Genomic DNA, 22,169 nt, shown 5'->3' with positions numbered 1-22,169 from the left:
ACTAAGGTTATAATAATATATACTGCAACCTTAACTACACACATAAAGAATTATTAGACACGCAAGCATAGACTCCTGCAATATGTTATATTAAAATTAATTCTTACAGTATCCCTTTATTCTTAGAAATGCCTGATAATAAATATATAGGGAAGAGATCTAATTCTTTCAGCAATCTTTGTCTTTCCATCCCTCCCAGTTAGCTACTAGGCCTGCCTTAGAGGCAAAGAGAAAAACTAACTGGCTGAACTGAATTCCAGGTGCAAGTTAAGTGTCACTGTTCTTAATGATACAGTCTATGTCACATCCCAACTAAACTTTCATTCAAATAAAGATTCTAAGTCCTGACATACAAATAACTGTTTTTAAAAGTTGATGTTGTAGAAAAAGCAGCCTATATGTGTAATTGCGTTACGTGCAATATGTAATTAAAAGACTAGTATCTAAGATGCAGTGTAGTTACATTATTCTTAAAGATTGCGTGCAAATCGGCTGATGTGTTTAGAAGTGCACACACAGACACACACAATAACCCACATCCTCTACACGTTTACAGATACCTTCAGTCTTAAACAAAATGTACAGTCACAGAATTATAAACTACAAAAAAGGCACTAAGAGAAACTGCTGTTATAACATACAAAATGTGCCATCTGGAATATGAAAGAAGCAAATGGCAGAATATTGGCACTGCCTGATATAAAACAAGGAAGCCCTCAATAACCATGCAGACTGATATAGTGTATTTTGAAACGCATTGACTGGTGTACAGAACAGAACTGTGTGCTTCAGCATCAGATTATGCACTTATATAACCTTGTGAATTCAGGGTAGTAAACTCTAAAATTCCTACAGACTTTGTAACATGCACAACCCAAATTATGTGTGTACAATAACAAACATTTTTTCACAGTTTCAGGTAAATTTGGAAAAAGAGTAAAGATTAAGCATGAGCAAATCAATTATTTTCTAAAATTTTCTTTGGATACCTGTTTTTCTTTGAATTATTGTTTGAATAACATTTTAAAGTCATGTGTACATAAAGCAATATACAGACAGCTGTGTTTAATAAGAACAAGTATTTTCAATATAAAAGAAAATACACACACCCCGAATACACACAGGTTGGAAAAGACCCTTAAGATCATTGAGTCCAACTGTAAACCTATCACTGCCAAGTCCACCACTAAAACCATGTCCCTAAGCACCACATCTACACGTCTTTTAAATACCTCCAGGGATGGAGACTCAACCACCTCCCTGGGCAGCCTGCTCCAATCCCTGACAACTCTTTCAATAGTAGTATTGAAATATTGACAACAATAGTAGTATTTCCTAATATCCAGTCTGAACCTCCCCTGACACAGCTTGAAGCCATTTCCTCTTGTCCTATCACTAGTGATTTGGGAGAAGAGATGAACACCCACCTCGCTACAACCTCCTTGCAGGTAGTTGTAGAGAGCAATAAGGTCTCCCCTCAGCCTTCTCTTCTTCAGACTACCCAGTTCCTCTCCACCTCTCCTCATAAGAGCTGCTCTCCGGAACCTTCACCCTTCTCTGGACACGCTCCAGGACCTCAATGTCCTTCTTGTACTGAGGGTCCCAAAACTGCACACAGTACTCGAGGTGTGGCCTCACCAGTGCCAAATACAGGGGCACGATCGCCTCCCTGCTCCTGCTGGCCACACTGTTCCTGATACAAGCCCGGATGCTGTTGGCCGCCTTGGCCACCTGGGCACACTGCTGGCTCATGTTCAGCTGCCTGTCAACCAACACCCCCAGGTCCTTTCCCTCCAGGCAGCTCTCCAGCCGCTCCTCCCCAAGCCTGTAGCATTGCATGGGGTTGTGACTGAAGTGCAGGACCCGGCACTTGGCCTTGTTTAACTCCATACAGTTGGTATGTTTACATACAGGTAAAGACAATTTTTTTTTTTTTTTTGCTTACAGGAGAATATTTAAGACTAAAATAGTGGTATGAGCAAGTCGTGGTTATTGCTACTAAAACAATCAGCTTATAAATACTACTGTCTATCCCACTAGGATAATCAGGTTACAGTTACTGTCAGTTTGGTTCTACAAACATGCTGAAATATTGCAGGACCTCTTCTATATTTATAGACAACATACTATTTTTTTGTCAGTAACTCAACTGAAGCTTTCCTTTCCTCCATGTAATTTAAAAAAAAGTATCTGTTATTCCCAGTTTTAGACTAGAAAATTATTCCATTAAGACAGAATAATTTTCAATCCTATTCTTATCTCGTAAAATATACCATGAGTAAAGTCTATAACATTTCAGTAAGGTCTTATTAAATGCATTCTTGAGACAAGAGATTTCTGCAAGAGATACTCCTGCTCCTAAAGAACATACGTTGCATGCAAAAATTCAGTCAGAACGTGATCAGTTAACAGTTGTCTTAAAAAAATTAATCTGAAAGACATAATTAACGTTGCAGTAAAATAAACAAGATCGCACATTTTGCTTTTTCTAAGCATTAGCTTAACATGCTGGAAGATTATTGTTTTCTGTGGGAATTGTATCACCACCTCATTTTCTCCATCATTACTGCTGGGATGCCACAGCAAACCAGCTAGATGCTTAAACAGCTGAGATTTTTTTACTTGTTTGTTTGCATGGTAGCTCATTTCCGATCTCTTTAAATGTTAATAAATAAAAGTTGGAAAACCCATAAGAACCTATTTCAGCCATCAAGGCACTGTAGCTTTTCTTCAAAATCTCTCTTTGACTTTCTGGCAAACTTCAATTAAGGATATGATTACTATTTCCTCTTTAGAAATACCTAATATTTTAAGTAACTTTTATATAACCAATGAAAAATCTGATCAAATTTGAGGTGCACATGGCAAATGAAGAAAATGAAGCAAATAATGATAGCCCTTCTCAAATTGAAAACAAACAGTACTCATCTTCCTGGCATTACAGAACAAACTTCCACTAACACGTTTCAAGGCATTACTGAAAATACTGATCTGATTTTAAGGCCATTTTACAATGTAATTAGGCCCCACCAAAATTGAAAGCTGCAGTAGCTTTAAGCCACAGCCATACCCGTGTGCATGCACTCATGTGAAAGTATCGCACACACTAAATTGCACTGAGGCCGTGACAACATGCAACTTAGTAATGTGCAATATCTCCACCAGAGCAAGCAGAATGGGAGCTTCAGGGAAGAAGGGTATGGTGCATTCAGGAAGAGAACAACATGCTGCTCAGGGAAAGGAAAATGGTTCAGGCAAAGGTGTGCATGCCACTACTTTGGATACCTGTGAATTGGAGACTTACTACTTCATCCATTAGGCGGGGTGGGGGGTATAAAAAAAGGAAGGAAGGAAGAAAAAAAAAAAGATCCAGACAAGAACACCACCTCCCTATTTCAGGGGTAAAGGACAATTTTCCTACTTATGCAGTGAGGTAGGTGACTTATGAACTAACTTGATTTTACAGAACCATTCTGAACAAAGCAAATTTCACACTGATATGTGCAGATAACAATTTCCCACCAACCCTCAAAATACTACATTATTGATATAATTATAATTACAATGAAAAATTTCACTAACTAGTATTGAGAACTAAGATTAGCTAAATCCACTAAACCGGTCCACATGGTTCTCACATTCCTAAAGCAAGTAAACTTGCTAGCCCTGACCAAGAGTGCTGCTGAAAGAATTCCTGTGGCTCAACCTACTCTGGCATAACCCTTCTGCCAGTCGCCAGTCGCCTCCCTATTCCCCTTTCTCCACTGCTTCCTGCAGATGACTTTTAGTAGTTTTAGTGAAAGAAAATCATGTATTTACTATATTCACAGGCCGCTAAACACCACTGCCAGTTCAAGGGAGACTTCTGCACACCATGACAGTGCAACACTACCTTCACAATTCTTTGCATTCTTGTGCTGATACTCACTTACATGTTATGGAAAACAGGAAAAAATAAAAATTAAGAACGAAAAGAGGGACAGAACATCAGGAGAGACAAAAGGCAAAGGGCAAACAGAGAGTTTATGAAGGATAAATAGCATCAGAGTGTAGCCACACCAGGAGAGTTAAAATTGGACTGAGAAAGACCCGAGATTGATTGCAAACCAAAGAAAAAGAGAAACAGATAAACCAGCTCAGCGTGAAAGACCAAAACTATTAGAGAACAGAAACTGTATTGCTACTGAGACATTAGCAGTATTCAGGATTATTAACGTTTTCCTAAATTTTTATTTCCCACCTCATTTGCGGGCAATGGCACATCAAATTCCTGCATGGAATTTGGCATTGTGAATTCTGAGTTGCTTTATTTGAAGTAGCACCAGTACTTCACACATGAGTCAGAAAACTGTGTGGTCACACGTGCCTTTGGCAGTGATCTTCCTCTCAGGCTTTTTACTGTTTTTTATGGAATCATCACAGAAATATTGATCTTCTCTCTCCCCACACAGATTAAGTGCTGCTTTCCCCAACACACAAGCGATCAGGAGGAACAAAGGTGGCACATGGCAGCAAAGCACAAGTGTTTACTCTAAAATAATAGGAGCATTTTCATCATGAAAGTTACTCAAAATTGGGAATTTATGAACAGTTTGCAAAACAGCATTTGTTCTGTAGTCCAAACACTGTTGGTCCCCTCCCAGAGGGTTGTTTGGAGGCCAGCAGGACTTACCTGTGATAACTGGGACAACTCCATCAAAGGCAGATATCTGGGGTAGAGGCAAATGCCCGGCTTACAAACAGAATCATATTCACTCGCAATGTGGGGCAAGACCAAACCAGCAACAGGCCATCCCTTCCATTTCCCTTTGCCTCCTTGTCCTGGGAAAAGCCTAAAAAAACTGAATTATGCTCCCAAGTGGAGAAGCTTACCCTGAGCAAAGGCACTTCTTGCATCCCTCCCTTTCCTCTGCCTGTCTAAAGTCTTAGAGGAGCAAGAGGTTCTTGAAGATGAAGCCAGGCACTCCGTGGCAGTGCACAAAGAGTAGCAACAGATCAAGCAAAGATGTTAGAGAGACAGCTGTTGCTTTGGAAAAGCAGACTAGGGCTCTGCCAGGAAGAAGTGCTGACGTCACCCTTAAGGTACCTTCTAGGTGTTTCATTAGGAATTCTTTCCAAGACTGGACGATAAAGAAAAAAACTCTGAAAAATTAAACCAACAACAGAAAGAGTAAAAATGCCTCCTCTCTTATTTGGCACTTTGGAAACTTCATCTGGACTCCTTTGTACCCTCCTGGGTCTCTCCACAGTCCAGGAGAGATTTGTTATAGGCCCAGCCCAAGGCCTTTGAGATGGTGAGGGGCACACAAGGGCAGACAGAAGGAGCTGCCTCTGGTCTGCATGAAGAAGGGAAGGCTTTGGCCTGGACCCGACTGGTGACTATGGTTGAACAAGTGGCACTAGCCCCAGGAGAAACCCCAGCTAGACAAAAAGAAGAGATTGTCACCATGAGGCTGCTCAGGCCTGGCACAGAGGCCCAGAGAGAATGTGGAGCCACCGTCCTTGAGGGTATATAAACATGACTGAACAAAATCCTGAGCCACAGGATCCAACTGGGCTGCTCTGAGCAAGAGCCTGGACTGGAGACCTCCAAGCATCAATCCCAACCTCTGTGCTTCTTTGAAAATGAGCTGTCCTGCCTTCCTCAGACACGAAGGGACACCCACAAGCTTGCAGAAGGTGGCCTGTCCCACTACCACCCAGGCCCTTACTTCAGACCATCACCAGCATCAGCCCTACCACTGACCTGAGGCACACCACCACAAGCAGCTGCCCCGTAGGTGGGATTTGTCCTGTGGAGCACAAGGCAGTGGCCCTTCCACTGTGCAGTCCCCTTCTCCTGTCCACGCCTCACCCATCTGGATACCATAGAGGCTGCTGTGTCACGGGCCTTCCTAAAGTCAGAGTAAATGGCAGTCACTGCTCTCCCCCATCCTGCTAGGGCAGTCACCTCCTCAAAACAAGGCTCATGTTCATCCCAGCACAACTTGTCCTTGGTGAAGCCGTGCTGGGTGTTCCCTGATGTCACCATGTCCTTCCTGTGCCTCCAAGTGATCTGTCATTCACTGCTCTGCCCCTGTACTGCTAGGCTAGCAAAGCAAGCTCTCGGGTCAGGCAAGGCATGACTTGCCCTTGGCTAATCCCTGCTGGTTCCCACCACCTGATTCGTGCCACTGGCATTTTGCCTCCCTTGTGTCCTGGGTGAACAGATTTCCCATCAGGAAATGCCAGGAGGGCATTCCATCCCATGGCTTGCAGCAGGTAACCCTTAGATGTCCTTCAACTTCTTTAAAACTCCTGCAGCGTCACCACAGCTGCATCATTTTTCTCCCACTACTTAAGTGCAAATTTAACACAGGTATTGTGATAGAAACAGTCAGATTCAACACTTGGCTCAAAATAGGCTGGAAACTGTTCTTACCCCAACACAGCTCACAAATCAATCCGTGTGAACAGAGAACTGTCACTGCCTTTGCAAACTCAACACCAAGGGAGTTAGAAAAATATTTACAAAATCTATAGCTACTTATATTCAGGACAACAAAAGTCACAACACAGCTCCGATGAGAGAAACTGCAGTGGGAAAAGGTCTTGGTTTCATTAGGTGCTTGCTGGATAACAGCTTCAAGTTAAGGGATTACTTGAGCTACAGAAACCATTTGCTGTTTGTCCTCCTCTTCTTTCCCCCTTGCTCTTTTCTTCTCACAAATAAATGGCAAAGGACACAAAAGGAACAGACTTCCTTGATTGTATCCAAATTCCTATTGCTTTGCATGAACACATTTTAAGTGAAAGAGCAACAGAAGTGACTGACAACATGGAAGAAGAGTATTTCTGTGTCATTTGGTCCATGAACAACAGAGATTTAAGTGCATCTCTTGCCAGGAAGATCCCCTGCACTCTTAGCTTTGTGCACATGCTATGCCCTGCTGAAGAGTGATGCAAGCTGGAACACAGCTGCTGACTTTCAAGATTTATAACCTTATCTTTCTACTTTTGGTCAACTTGAATGCGTGAGTATTTTGAGGCTGAATTCATGTTGTGTAATGATGTCATAGTTTAATGATTAAAGTGACTATAGAATTTTCATTATTTGATAATTCATAATACAAATAGAGCATCTTCCTCCCATCCTACCACCAAGCATTAACATCCATTTTGCATATCTTTTATAGATGAGGTGAACAGGCCATTTTTAGGTTCCTACCCCTCTAGCAACAACTCATCTTCAAAGACGAAGGATAGCTGCTAATTTGTGACAAAAGAAATGGCTTGCAGTAGCAATTCTTTTTCATATGGTAACAAATTGGGCATGCATAAACTCAAGGGCATTTGTTACTATAGTCTTCATATTTACATACTGAAGATCACAGTGAGTGTTGAGTGGGAATGCAAGCTAATCTAGAAGCATTATGATAAATCCTTAGGTACAACTAAGCAAGAGAGAGGAACTTCTGCAAATCTCAGAAGAAGCATTCCAAATAATTCATCAAATAAGGCACCAAGTACAGGCTATTCCAAACAAACAAATATGGATGATTGATTCAGGCTACCTTAGCATACTGGCTCTTTCCTATTCATTTTCCTATGGCTTCTCTAACATTATTTTCTTTCTTTCTTTCTTTCCACCATTTTAACTCTGACAAATATCTTGGGATCACATGTCCCAGGCCTATAAACTTAAAATTGCATTTAATACAATCCTCCTTGCAGGGTATCCATGCCCAGAGAAGCCATATCCTGTTTTTTGACACTGTTCCCCTCTGCCATGGGCTGAAGAGAACAATTTGTGGGACAAGTTTCAGTTTTAAAATCTGCTTGCATTCTTCAGAAGAGACATATATTAACCACATGATCAATGAAAACTCAATAGCAGTCACTCAAGAAAATGGTTTTATTAACTTTTTGGCAGAATTCCGAATTTGTTGCTTTTTACCTGGATTGCCCCTTCATTTCAAACAACTACAGTGGTTATCCCTGTTGTTCAAGATCTTACATAGCATGACATGACCCTCTCATTCTTAAAATGTACCCAGAAACAGCTTAATTCCAGCAACAGATAACAACGCTCACTTGTGAAGTACACCGAAGAACGAACAATGGCAAATATTTTGGCAATGAGTTTGGAAAGCAGTTTTAATACAGCACTGGTTTAAAGTCTATTCATGTTTTGTATGTATGCACACGATGACACAAAACACAGTGGTGTAAGAGACAATGGCTATACAAAATTTAGCATGGAGTCGGTTGACTTTGCCCAGTCCACCTGGTTTGTTTTGGTTTTTTTTTTTTTAAAAAATGAGCTATGACTTAAATACCTTATTTAAAATCAATTTATTATGTTACCAACATGTGAGCATTTCAAGCTTCTAACAGGTGAAAGCTGACAGTTTCATTCATCTGTGATGAATGAAATACATTACTGTACCACCCCAAAAATTGCTTTTTTTGTGAAATCTCAGCGAACCATACTTAAACACACAAAAAAATCCTCCTTCAGTTACCGTAGTAGTTTAGAGGTGGAACATAAGAATGGTAACTAAGCATGAAACACTGTGGATGCACTCTGGAGGTGCAGTACAGTAGTGTTTTAAGTGGGATAAGGAGAGCGCGCCCCTGTTGTTCCCTTCGGTGTAATTTGGTTCATGGAGATCATGAACTAGATTTCTCTCAGATGAAACTGAACTGGAAAATGCACTCCAGGAGCATATGTAATACACTCCAGCTGAAAATGGCTAATTAGTCCCCAGGATTAGACTAAAAATAGTTCAAACTAAATAACTCTGAAATGTGTACAGAACAGGTGTCAGGTCCTCCATTTCAACTGTTTGCTGTATGAATCTGCTCCTACTGAGCTGCACTAGCTGTTAATACCAACATAGCTGCAAACACACTGCTTCCTGGTGGGTTAGGGATGTGATGGGTGTGTCAGTTTTATAAAATACTAGTATTCACTACAGCACAGGCCTCTGAATTTTTTTAGGTGAGTACAATCAAATTGCTATTTCAACAATCAAGGGGAAAAAATCATCAATGATAGGTTCTTGGAAATCTTTGAGATTTGCAACTCATCTCTGAAACATGAGCTGTTGCAATTGTTAAATGTTTGTGGTCGAACATAAAATTTAAAAAAGAATTTTCCAGAAAGTGCAAAAAAATCAACAACATACCTTATTGCTTCCTCCACAGATTGGCCAACTATATTTGAGGAAGGACCTGGCTGAGACAAAGGTGTCAGGCTTATCACCCACTTTACTGGCTTGTAGTACTCATCACTGGAACTCAATAGGTAGAACAGTGTGGTCAGAAAAATCACCTACAAAACAAATCGGAGTTTTAATTTAAAAGGCAATAAATACTTTCCAGAACTATGGTATGAAGCTATGCTTCAGATACTGAACTTCCTTGGAAAGGCACAAAATACTATTCCACAAGCTTGGATTTAGAGAAATAAACAGAGCTAGAAGAATCGTTTTCTCCTCTGCTCCACAAAGGACTTAACAGTTACAGCTAAACATTATAAAACTTCTAGCCCTGTTCAGCCTCTTCCCGAAGTCACATCTAGATCAAACAACTAGAATGTTGATCTGGATCAACATTTTCATTGGGTTTTTCCCAACATACTTAGCAGACCAAGGAACTGAATAGTATTATCTATTCTTAAAAAAAGAAAAGAAAAAGAGAAATCTGAGCTGTCTCAAGAGTCATTATGCAGCTAGATAGGAATTAAACAAGAACTCATAAACAGTAAATTTATAATATTTATTAGGCTAGCAATCCTGACTGAAAACTCCTCTGGAGTTTGAGGATGAGACTCAGCAGAAGTGATGGCAATTCCATCTCTTCAGTTTAAAGACCAAAAAAATACAATCAGATTGTATTAGTCTCCTGTATGTTGCAGTCTACTATGTTTTCCTTTTTTTCATGTTAATGGGCTCACCATCTTCTTAGGCTAAGCATACATCACAGAAACACGTCCAGCTTGAAACAATACCTCAAACAAGGAAAATCCATTCTATACACTCCAGTGGTAAACTATGGCTTATATTTGCTTCATCTGCAAGCCTTAGATCCTCCTTTCTACCCGAGATGAAAAATAATTCTTTCACTTTCTTCTTTCCAACCTACTCATATGCTAGAATAAACCACATCTTAATCTTTTTATAAGCCAAACAGCCTGACCTCTATAAATCCCTTAATTTCAAGCATTTTATGCAGTCTCCAGACACCTCATGCCCTTTTCCTGTATTCTTTCTGAACACACTCGGGGGGGGAGCAGCCAGCACAATATGCAGTATTCCATTAGCAGTCTCAAGAATGCCATCCATTTGTCTCTGTTCCCAATTCCTTTCTACTCTATTCCTTACTTTCTACAGTGAAATGTTACTACTACTTCTCCCTACCCTTCCAGCCTTTAACTTGGAAGTCACATGCAGCTGTTTACCTACTGTGACCCCTTTCCAAAATTATATATATAGGTGTAGGCTGTATTCCATCTTCCCAGGTGTTTAACTTCTGCCCTGGGTGACAAACCAATCTATCAACTAAAACAAGTCATTACATCAGCACATTTAAACAGCAAATTGTTAACATTCTTTTTGAGATCATTGGTTTAATGAGAAACAATCCAGCGCCAGTAGCAATATCAGCTATGTTTTGTTGCAATTTCAGATGAGTAAATCTTAAAACCTGAACCAGATTTTAGCATCCTCTGTAATGCTGCAAGTGTGGTTATTTTCTCCTTGATAGGGCCTGCCATTTCTCCTAAGTTACTGCAATATTTCCTGATTTCACTACAAAACTCCCTACACTGAAGCAGGCATCCAGGTGGTGTTTTGTCTTCCCTTCACTGGGAACCACCTACAGATCCTTCTTGCAGTGCAGTTTTCAATGCAGAAAGCAGCATATTGCTCTAAGTACAATATCTGTTCATCCTGACACTTACAAAAAGCAAGGTGAAAAACTGCTCCACTGGATCTTGTTTTATTAGGACAGCCTCAGTTAACTTCTGAGGATATTTCTTTTGAAAAGATTACGGCAGCCAGCGAACAAGCAAATTAACTGCAGCAAACAGGCAAAGTTTGATTCCCTGTGGTATGAGAAACATACAGGGCTGACTTGAAGCAGGCTATGAATAAGAGCTGGGGATTAGTTCAAGTGGCAACACACACGGCACCTGTACAGACTGGAAAAGCTGTTCTTCCCCAGTGTTTACGGAAGAAACTTGATTTCTTAGGGAGTAACAAGACTCCAACATACACAGACCCACCTGAACTGGAAAAGCCAAAGTGACAGCTGAGGATGAACAGCAATGGAGTCCAAGGTTCTGAGCATCCTGACCTAGTTGAAGATGTCCCTGCTCAATGCAGTGGGGTTGGACTAGATGACCTCTAAAGGTCCCTTCCAGCCCAAACCATTCTATGAAAACACTGTTAAATTGAACTACAAGCTAGACTAGGAAAAGATACAAACCTAACTAAATGTCTGTTAAAACAAGATGCATGTAACCACAGCACCATACAAAAATCAACTGAATTTTAGATTATCGGCATTTTGGAAAATTAACATATTTGCTTTAGCTCAATAGGTACAGAAATGCAAAGAAGCAGTAAATAATTTATTACCAAGTAGCTTGCTGACTCTTCAAACAAGTAGAATAGCCTCAACATTCAGCAGCAAAAAGATATGTCCTACCCTATATGAACTGGAGTCTGAAAGTTTTCGGACCTCTTTTATAGGATAACTGAATTTTCAGACATTACCTAAATTGTTTTCTAAGCAACAATTCAAGATCCTCCTGATGACTACACAGGGAGGAATTCGCCAAAGATAAAACAATAAGATCTTTCCATTGTTAAATAATTGCTGAATTACTATTTCTTGATGTAGAATTTGTTCTGTAGCCCAAAACATTAAATACTCTAATTTGAGGGGGGGATAGAGTGAATTGAGAAAGCTATGGGTAAACACTCGTATACTAAAAGGGTAATTCAGCATTTCCACATATATCAAGAAACATATGACTGAATTGCTTTTGCATCAGGTCCATAGAGACGGGAAATATTTTTGTATCTGCCCTTCATATTCAATTTTCTGCCCAAAAGCTTTGTTCCTGATGGTTTAGTTCTGTGGTTTGTGGTTTTTTTTTTTAATTACAGCATCGGCAATTTGCACATGCCCTGCAAGACCGTAGATGCCCATCACCCAAATGGAGCTTTTCTGTTCCAATCTTAGTAAAAGTAGGAGTAGTGTTTGTGTGCGCGCACACACGCATGTGTGAGCGTACATGTGTGCCTATATATAGACACATACACAAAGGCATATACATACATCCACGTGCATGTGTGTACAGACAGGAACTTGTATTCAGAAGTGAAGTAGAAGTGGTACTCTTGTAAATAATGATCAGTTTTCAAACATCTGTTGAAGATGTGAATAGAGTCTTATTGGATCATGGATGGATATGCTACACAGACTACTTCCTACTGAATGTTTTGATGGAAGATGTACTTTTCAAAACAGAGGTTCTGAACAAAGTGTCTGTTATTTCTGTGTTTTAAAGCACAACTTTTTAAACCATTTATCAAAATAAAATTCACTATTTTAGTTTTTATTCAAGATGACTAAAACGGGACTGAATTGTAGTCAGTTGAAAAGCTAATCACTTCATTAATTATCTTGTAGGAAAAGTTTAAATTAATTTGTGCCACTTCAAACTAGTAAAAACTCTTCTGTAGCAACTAAGAATCCTGCAAAATGAAAAAGAGTACAGTTAAAGCTGGAAGAGTGCTTTCTTTCAAACACAGCTCTACCTAGGCATAATTTGAAAGAATTCCTTCTGTTTCACATTTAGGAAAAAATCTCCCTCAGTTGCCCATTAAACATATCTTGTCAGAAATGGCATTTTCAAGAGAGTCAGCTTTTTCAGCTGATACTGCTGGCTGGACCACAGCAACACACAACTTGTGCTCAGATGCTGCCTACCTACCTTTGGGGTTCAGTGCATTCAAAACGTGAAAATTGCACTCCAAAACTGCATTTAAAAATAATTAAGAAGGAGATGGCCCAAAGCATATTGGGCCAGGTATCAGTCAGATGCAGAAACTAAACTAGAACAATCAAAAACTGTGAAATTATTTGCCTTCACATTCAAAATAACTCTATACAAAAGCTCTTTCTCCTTACTGCAGAATAGTGAAAATTTCCCCAGGAAACCATGAACTTCTTAATTCAAGACTTTCCAAAAGAGAGCAGAGGCAGATCACACTGAGATCTCAGCTTAAAGAAAAACTAAATTGTAAAGATACCCACCCTTGGAAAGCAAATTATTAAAAAAAAAATCACTACAGCTGAAGATGCAAGTATGCCTTGAGACCCCAGAAGAACAAGAACACTGTTACGGTCACTTCTGGTCATCATCTCCTCACTTGGAGAGTGGTTTTCTTTAGCTCTGAAGGAAGGAACGTGAATAGCAGGCAAATCTAACAATGACATAATACAAATTGGATTCAGTAACACTGGACAGCACAAAAGTTAAGAAAGCAGCAGTGATTTATCCTAGGGCCACATCTGGATTTTTTCTGCTTATTGCATTAAGTTGCAGCAGGGAAAGAGGAAAAGAAAAAGAACAAGGAAAAATTAAGAAGCGGTTATATTACTTCTACATGGACTCCACAACAGTTAAGTTATCTTAAAAATTACTTTAAGGCTCAACTAAATTCTCACAACAACTAGCATTTTAATTTACTTATTGCCCCAAATAATGGCCTGTATTAATCTTTATTTAGTGCAGGCTATTTACTGAATATCCTAAATTTAAGTCCTTTCTCTTTCAGTCATAAGCTGTTAACAAACTCACACTAAACATTATTAAAACAAGTTCCATTAATCTATCTTTTTGCGCTTTAAGAAAATCTGTTTGGTTTTTTTAAGGAAGAACCTTTGCAAAAGACTTCCATAAAGATGAGAAACCACGCCTCCGAATAGACACAACAGCCTTTGAAATGAACAGTGCAAACAAGTCTAAGTTATAGCACTCTCCCACAGCGTTTACCAGCATTAATAACCACTCTTCAGGTAGGCATGCAAATACTGAATGCCTTCAAAAGAGGTAGTTCATACAGGTACAAGAACACCAATGCTTATACACAACATCATCTGTGCATAGAAATGGAGGCAAGCATATCCCTTTACCCTAGCATATTTAAAGTACAGTTAACAGGACAAAGTTGTTCAGCGACTTTTTGCCTTATTTCTTAGAAGTTGAAGTATTTCTAATTCAGCAGTTCTTCTGCTTGCATTTCAAAGGTATGATTCTCAAGAATCTGCAGAAAGAACTTACACATGTATTAAAACAAATCTTTCCTATAGATGTAAGATCACCAGGAGTGCAAAATGGAAGCTTATGGTCAAATTCAAGAAACCAAGAGCACCTGACTGATGTGTTTTGGTGGGGAAAGCTTTATATGACCATTTTAAGTTACATGTTCAACCTACAACAGAAGTGGAGGGAACAGAGTAGCCTTTAGGGCATCTAATCTTTAAGAGAATTCCAGCACAGCGATATCCCAACGAGCTGTGCTAAACCAGCTGACTGCACAGTGCCCCAGCAAGTGGCAGGACCCTGCTGACAGACAAAAGGCAGGATCACGCATCACAGCAACAGCGTGTAATGAACTTGGTATAAGCCATTATGCGCCTAGAGTGAAATTTTGTGTCTGAGCAATGAGTGCACTGAAATCCTCTGCGATTATTGTCCAACCTTGTAATTTTTAAGCATACTAACTTCTCAGATGCTGTTTTCAATGTGTCATCACGGGTGAAGTTGTGAACTAAGAAGAAAAGAAATTAAATACCCCCGTGCAGTCTTTTCTTTACTAACTGAAAGATAACTGGAGAACAACAAAATTAAGTGGCACTGATTTTCTTCAGTTCAAGATAGCCATTTGATTAAGTCTTACTGGGATTTGTTCTTTCTTAAATATTGAAGAGAATCCACACAGCTGCCTTGAAATGCTGTTAAACATTGTTTCAATTCTGCAGCTCTGTCTACAACAACCTCTCTCCTGAGCAAGCATCAAGGAAGGCAATAAAGTTAAACTGGCAAAACACTTCGCTTTCTAATAAATGTTTTTGAATCCTGAACTAAAAACCACTACATGGATTTTGGTCAAGCTTCCAAGACCAGTATTTGTTTAGTTAAAACAGGAGAAAGTCTCAGGCCAGTGTTTTAGGAGATTTTGATCTTTATTTTCAGTAACAGCTGTCACAGCAAATATGATGAAAGAAGTTACTTCAACCATTATAAATTACTCCACACAGCTGTGGCACTTTGAAACAAAAGAAACTATAAACAACTACCTCACATAATACACTAAAAGGTAATACATCCTTTAAAGAAAACACCTTTAATAAAAAGGTTTCAGAGACTACTACTCAGCACAGGCAATAACATTAATAAGAACTAACTTTGTGCAGGAAGCATTCTGCAATTAAGAGCTCACAGAGGTTAAATAAAAACAATGCAACAACCCCCTCACACAGATTTGCTGAAGATACTTCATTAAAAGATGGAATATTAAGTAATCCTGTGAAACTAATACTTACGCTGACATTTCCCTGTAACAATTTTTCCCCTCTTCTGAGAGCATCGGCTTGTTTAAGGATATGCTTATGAGGACGTGGCATACGTTTTCAGTAGTTATGTACGATATCACAAGTTACAGCTCGATATCTTCAAGGCCAGAAACAAGAGTTTCCCATGAACAGAATAATAGGAAGACTGCCAGCTCCTTAATGTGGAAGCTACACAAATCTTGCATTTTACCTAGAATATCCCCAAACAACAGATTTGAAAGTTCCAAAATCTTAAACAATTTTGGTAATAGATAAGGTTAGATGAGGTTTTCTATTCTTCAGGTTTGAGTTTTCATTGTTTGAACATGTCCGATTTGTTTCCTTCAGTAAGACTGACCACGTAAACTGATGACATACTACTTACCACTGAAAGCACAAAATTGAGTAGAGCTGTCCCGCTATGGAAGAGGATTGTCACTAATGTTGTAACTGTAGTAAACAAGAGGCTCACATTGCGACTCATCACTATCCACAGAGACTCCAGGATCTGGAAAAGGAGAGGGAAGAGAAGACAAAGTCAGGCATTGGATGGTATTAGCTAGGACAGAGAACTGCTTACAGAGTGAGTCATCTCCATCACAGCATACAAAGACAACATTTGAAAAAAAAAAAAAAAAAAAAAATCTTGCCTCACTCCTAAATTACAGCAGGTAATACCAGGTGAAAACATCTACTTTACCCAAGACAAATTTCTAGGTAGATTATTTAGTAGGTAGGTAGTTATTAGGTAGGTAGATACACGGTTTTAGACTTTTTCTCCCAATGCTCAAAATTATTCCATTAGGCAAAACTGCATAAAAACCTAGATGCAGTGACAATTGTTTATTGCGATTAACATCACCATCAATTGCAAGCAGATCTTATCTTGGGGGAGAAAACTCATCTTTTTAAAAGTAGAAGTGCTAAAACACAAAGAACAAGGAGTAACATCACAAGGTAAAAATAAGTCTGAAGACAGCTTCAAATAAAAAAAAAAATAGAATTACTACTTTAGTAAATCTGTTTTAAAATATTTGATGGTAATGAGACACATGATTTTTATAATGTCTGCAGACAACTATGCAAGTTGTGATTTTGAGTAGGGATGCATCAGTTAGTCAAGCAATTATGGAAAATAAATCAAACAATGCTAGACAATCTATTAAATCTTGTACTGGCTTGGGGAACTGATTGCTTATTAGTTACAGATAGTAAAGAGTAGTTTTGAGACATGCCTTTAAACACTACAGCCAAATTAGTTTATGTCTGAATTATTATCATCTGAATAGGGTAGCAACAGCAACCTCATGAGACGTTAAGGACAAAGGCATGGCACAACATGCACATGGAGGCATCCTAAACACAATGCACAGTAGTTTCATAACAAATATTTCATGCAGAAGGCATACAGTAAGAATGTATTTGCCAAACTGATTCAAACATACAAAAGAAGCAGGGTTACAAACAAAAGCCGTACCTTCTTTCAGACTAATATAACTAGAAAAACGGTAAAAGCTCTGACACAAAAGCTCTTCTCCAGGGTCAAAGCAGTAAGTGAAGACTTCAAAACTAGCAACAGTTACTCTTGGTTTAATGAATATATTAATCATTAGACTGAATTAAAACTAAACAAAACAAGATAAAACCCAAAACCCCAAACCAAAAAAAACCCCAGTAGTTGGCATTTGTAGCGCAGTCAAAGGAGTGAGCCATGTGATTGCCTTTCCTTTTGAATAGAATGAAACATATAGAAGATAATTTATTAAGCATAAACTTGGGAGAGAATAATTGCTGGGGGAAGTGACAGAGAATTACAGCACATAGTAAAAACAGAAAGATCTACTTAGTTCATGCTTCTTACAATTTAATGGGAATTATGAATGTTAAGGCTCATCTTTTGAACAGATTTTATTAGTCCCTCTTGAGAATTCGAATGAGGTTAGAGATGAAGATGACATTCTGCTGAAAAATACTCTCCCACTGGTATCCATCCCTTCCTTTCTTCTACGGATTAAGAATTCCTTCTGGGAGTGCAGCAGTGGTACAAGTTCAGGCAGCCGCCAGGTAACTTTATTAAACGTACATTACACTATGAGGGCTGTAAACACAGAGGACAGTGATTTTTGTGGGAACAGTTTGTAGCTAAAGCAGAGGCCCTTCAGTTGGTATTCAGTAAAAGTTGACTACCATTGCTAATAACAGACCATAAGTCGTATGCTAATCGTGCAAGGCTCCAATCCTAGATGTTACCAGAACTTTGTGCGTGAACAGGAACTTGGTGTGACAGGTCTCCTGTTATGATGTGGAGTTTAATCACAGAACAGCAGCAAAGGCCTTGAAAATAGCGACACAGGTTGAAAACAAAGGCCCCTGAACCACAAGCAGTTCATTGAGGAAGAAGGTGTTGAAGATGCACAACCTTAAGCGCTAGGAAAAGACTGCTTTTGCTTTAATAAAATGTGGTAGTAACTAAGGGATGGGGGAAGCCAAAGAGGCAAGCAACTGGATATGGCCATGATCTGAAAAAGCCATGGCATATAGCATACAGTCCAGGGCGGAGGTCAAGGGGTGGGAGCTGTCCAGAAACAAAAACACATTATAAAAGGACAAGGTCCTTAATTTGAGGGAAGATGATGTCCATTTCAGTTCCGGCTTTGTTTAAGAGCTCTTGAGCCTGCTCACTTTGACTTCTGTGGCTCAGACCATCAAGAATAGTGGCCATTGGCGCCAACTAGACAGTGCCACCGAGACGGTATTCTATCCTCACAGCTCATGTAATATCACATCCTGTTAAGGACTGACCACTTTGAATACATAACAGTAACAATTAATAGATTATAAAACAAACCATTAGCATGAAGTGTGTTGTTAATGAAAGTTGGTCTAGTAAAGTTTTGACTTAAAAATTAAAACTAGCCTGATTTATCAGCCTTCTAAAATACTAATTCGCAGCAATTTTTAATTCCCTCCCTCACACACCCTCCCTTGCAACACATCAGCTAAGCTGATAACAGGGAGCAGTTCACAAGGAGATGGGCTTGGTCCATCTGCTACAAGACAGCATACATCTAGTGCAAGCTGTGAAAATTTCCTTCAGTATAGTTATGCTACTCCAGCATAGGTCATATTTGTTTAATACTTTCCCTAGAAGCTTTAGCCTATAACCAGGTGTCATGGCTAGGATGAGAAGACAGACATAGCAGACATTAATCATAACTAAATACAGTATCAGAAAGTGCTCAAATACTTCACTAACGGTGACAAAAATCTGAATACATGCACCTGCACCTAAGAGTTCATAATGCTGTTTGATTCCCAGAGCATACTGCAGCTGAGTTAATGAGCTCGGTTACTATGCATAGGCAATTTCTAACACCTTGCCAGCTGAGACCAGTTCTCAAAAACACAACTATGTGTGAACAGTTATACAATAATGATACTTTTAACATTAGATATTAAATAACTGAAAAACACACCTCCTTCCCCAAAATACTGCTTTGTAAGTAGTCTTAAGAGATCTGTGTTTAAAAGAGCTACAAAGCTGCACAGAATTCAAGAGTCCCTGTGCATCACACCGTGATGCGTCACCATCAGCACTGGCTGCTGTGCCTTTCTAATCTGTAACAGACAAGAAATCAAAATTGCACTTAATGTTCTTAGCCATCAAAGGTGTCCCACTGGCCACTTAACCTTTGCTTTCAGGTACTGGTCAGTTTAAAAGGCACTTGACCAAAAAAAGTTATTTGCTGAAAACTCCAACTCAACAGACTTCTGGAAGCCAGGTAAATTCATATACCTAATTTGACTACAGAGATCATTCACAGATTTATAAAGGGAAGAAAAATGGACACAAAAAGGTATTAGGGAAAAAAAACTTGTCCTTCTGTATGCTTTTAATTTTTTTCTGTTCAGAAAGATGTATCATTCTGACAACTCAAAAATTACAGCAACAGAACAAGTCAATAAACCTTTAAGGAGAAAGACAAGCAATGGACTTTGTGAAGAATAATACAGTATGCACAAGATCACAGGCTTTCTGCTCCAATTAAAAGCTGATTTCCAAATAAATGTTTACACATAAAGTTCTGGGCTAACCCTTCAGGGCTCAACAGCTTATATTTTAAAACATCTTTGCTTGACCTTTACATGAAATGGAGACAAAATGGCAACAGAGAAAGGACTATCCTCCAGCATCGTGCCTTTGACTTTCTGACTGTAAAGAAATCCACTCTTCCTCTACAAATATATATCAGGTTGAATTTCACCTACCCTGAAAAAACCAACGCCCATTGTGAAGAAGAGAACATCAAATCTCTGAACGCCTACCTTACTAGAAACAAAAATTCAGTGGTAGCTGAATTATATACTGAAGAATGGACTGTATTAGCTATGAACTTAGGACACCACTTGAAATTCTCAGGACCAGAGAAAACATTAGGATATGTAGTAACTCACTGAAACATTTGAGAAACTGACTTGATTTGGAACACAGATCAATCATGCTAAAGGCATGGATACAGAAGCCTAACTGAGCTGAAGCTCACTGTATGTGTCTTAATGGAAGGTCTTTTGTCTTCCCATCTGGGAATCTCTGAATGACATACAGGCTGCTGGTGGAATGATGACTATTCTTGTGCAAGAAGCAAAAAGATCAATTTAAGGAGACATTAGCAATGTCTCATATACCATCAAGGGAGTTCTGAGTCATCACTCACAGATTTAGCCAGCAGCAATTTACTTTTTCAAGGTTTCAAGTCTTTGAGAAATGGAGGAAAAGGGTATGTATTGTATATTTCATTCACCTGAAAAACTACCTTAGAATAGAGCATGGGGTGCAAAATTTGAGGCAAGGCATAAGTGAGGATCCGCTTTAGCTCTCTCCCCAAACTAAGAATAGGATGAAATAAACCCCACTTCAGAAGCACATCACTGGATAAACTAGTTTATAACACTACTGCTTCTGAACAATACTGGAAAAATCCAAAACTGAAAGGCAGCAGTGCTGCTAACACCAAAGCTTTCAGAAAAAAGCAAACTGATGATTTGGAAGAGCTTATCTCCATATTAAATCTTCAGGCAATTTACATGTTTATATAGTGAATTACTTTTAAAATAATTAAGGTCTGCCTACATCAAACTAGAGCTAAGTACAACTGCTACAATGAAAAGCACATTTTGAGGGGGGTACAGAAGCCTTCTGTGCTTTATCTGATCCTCATAGTTAAAGCACTGAATCAATGCATATTGTTACAAGATAAATGAATGCCAGAAATTCCCTAGTATAGCTATACCAGTGATTTAATTACGTGCTTTCAGCTCTAATATGAAAGCTCCTTCCAGTATGGGAAAAGCCTGAAGTGGAACACTTGCATCTATCTTCTAACATTTTTCTTACAGCAAATGTTCCTTCTCTTACTAAAAAGAATGAACACCTTCTATGACTTCCATCAACAGAAAAGAGTTTTCTGCTTATGATTGCAATATGACACTGTCAAATAGCTGTATTTTCAGAGAATGCAGAGTCACCTGAACTATTGCAAAGTATAGTGTAATCTTATTCTTTTCAAAAGGTGGAGGAGGTCTCACTATAGCTGCATATTCACACACACAGTTCTTTACAGTTATTTGTCTTTAAATGGTTTGTGTTTAAAAAAAATGAAAAAAAACCCAAACAAACAACTGTCAAGGCAGTTTTGGGACATACTGTGTCTTGCTATATTCTTAAGAATTGCAGGTTAGCATTGATTTCAAGCATCCAAATGCTGAAACATCCAACAGTTTAATTATAGCTAACCTATTTAAACTCCCCCACCAACTACCCTTACAGCCCCCCACCGTACATGACACACAAAAAACACCTACCCAAACTCCCACAAAACACAACAAAAAAATCCCAAGAAAAACCAAAACTAAAACACAAAATACACCCCAACGAAAAAATAAAGCCCAATAAACAAGCCACCTCAAAAGCACCCACATAATTTAAAATATTGATCTTTCCCATTCAACATGCCATTCTAATAACTCATTGTTACTTTTCAAAATACCATGAGAAAGATTTTCATTCTCTGATAAAAACATAAATCCTGAATACAGTAAGCTTCTGTTGTATCCTAGGGTAGGTAAACAACTTGCTTAGAAACACCAGGCTTAAGTCAAAACTATTCTTATTTTCATCATCTCGAAGTTTAAATGACCTAGACAGGCAGAGAAATCAGGTTTTCATCAATTTTAATTTGAAATATCAGTGTAAGTAATATTTACGCAACGCATTGTAGATCAGCAAGCCAGCAAAGAAAACACTGCCCAGTAAGGATGTGAAATCAGGATTTATAGCTATATACTACGCTGACTGGTTTACAGTCTGTCATTAAAGATGAGTGAATGGAGAAAAAAGACAGGTGTTTCCCCACAGTTGATGAGTAATGAGTTCATGGAAATAAACAGGAAAGCAAGTCAGCTGCTGGCACTTCTTCCCTGAACTTCTAAACTGGATTTCAGAAGTAAAGCAAAGCATGCTAGCTAAATGAAAGTTTTTATATTACATGTATTTC

At 38.9% G+C, this 22,169-nt stretch overlaps 1 protein-coding gene across 1 annotated transcript in view; it reads right to left on the bottom strand.

Annotated features, from left to right (window-relative positions):
- TMEM245 (transmembrane protein 245) overlaps positions 1-22,169 on the bottom strand; it is a 92,727-nt gene that overhangs the window by 22,113 nt on the left and 48,445 nt on the right. Inside the window, exons 12-13 of the mRNA XM_064443269.1 lie at positions 16,001-16,123; positions 9,171-9,316 (exon numbers count right to left, since the gene is read on the bottom strand). Of these exons, the coding sequence (XP_064299339.1) occupies positions 9,171-9,316; positions 16,001-16,123 (269 nt within the window). The remainder of the gene's footprint in view (positions 1-9,170; positions 9,317-16,000; positions 16,124-22,169) is intronic.

Source organism: Phalacrocorax carbo, chromosome 2 (assembly GCF_963921805.1).
Source record: "Phalacrocorax carbo chromosome 2, bPhaCar2.1, whole genome shotgun sequence".
NCBI lineage: Eukaryota > Metazoa > Chordata > Aves > Suliformes > Phalacrocoracidae > Phalacrocorax > Phalacrocorax carbo.
This window is presented reverse-complemented; position numbering and strand designations above follow the sequence as displayed.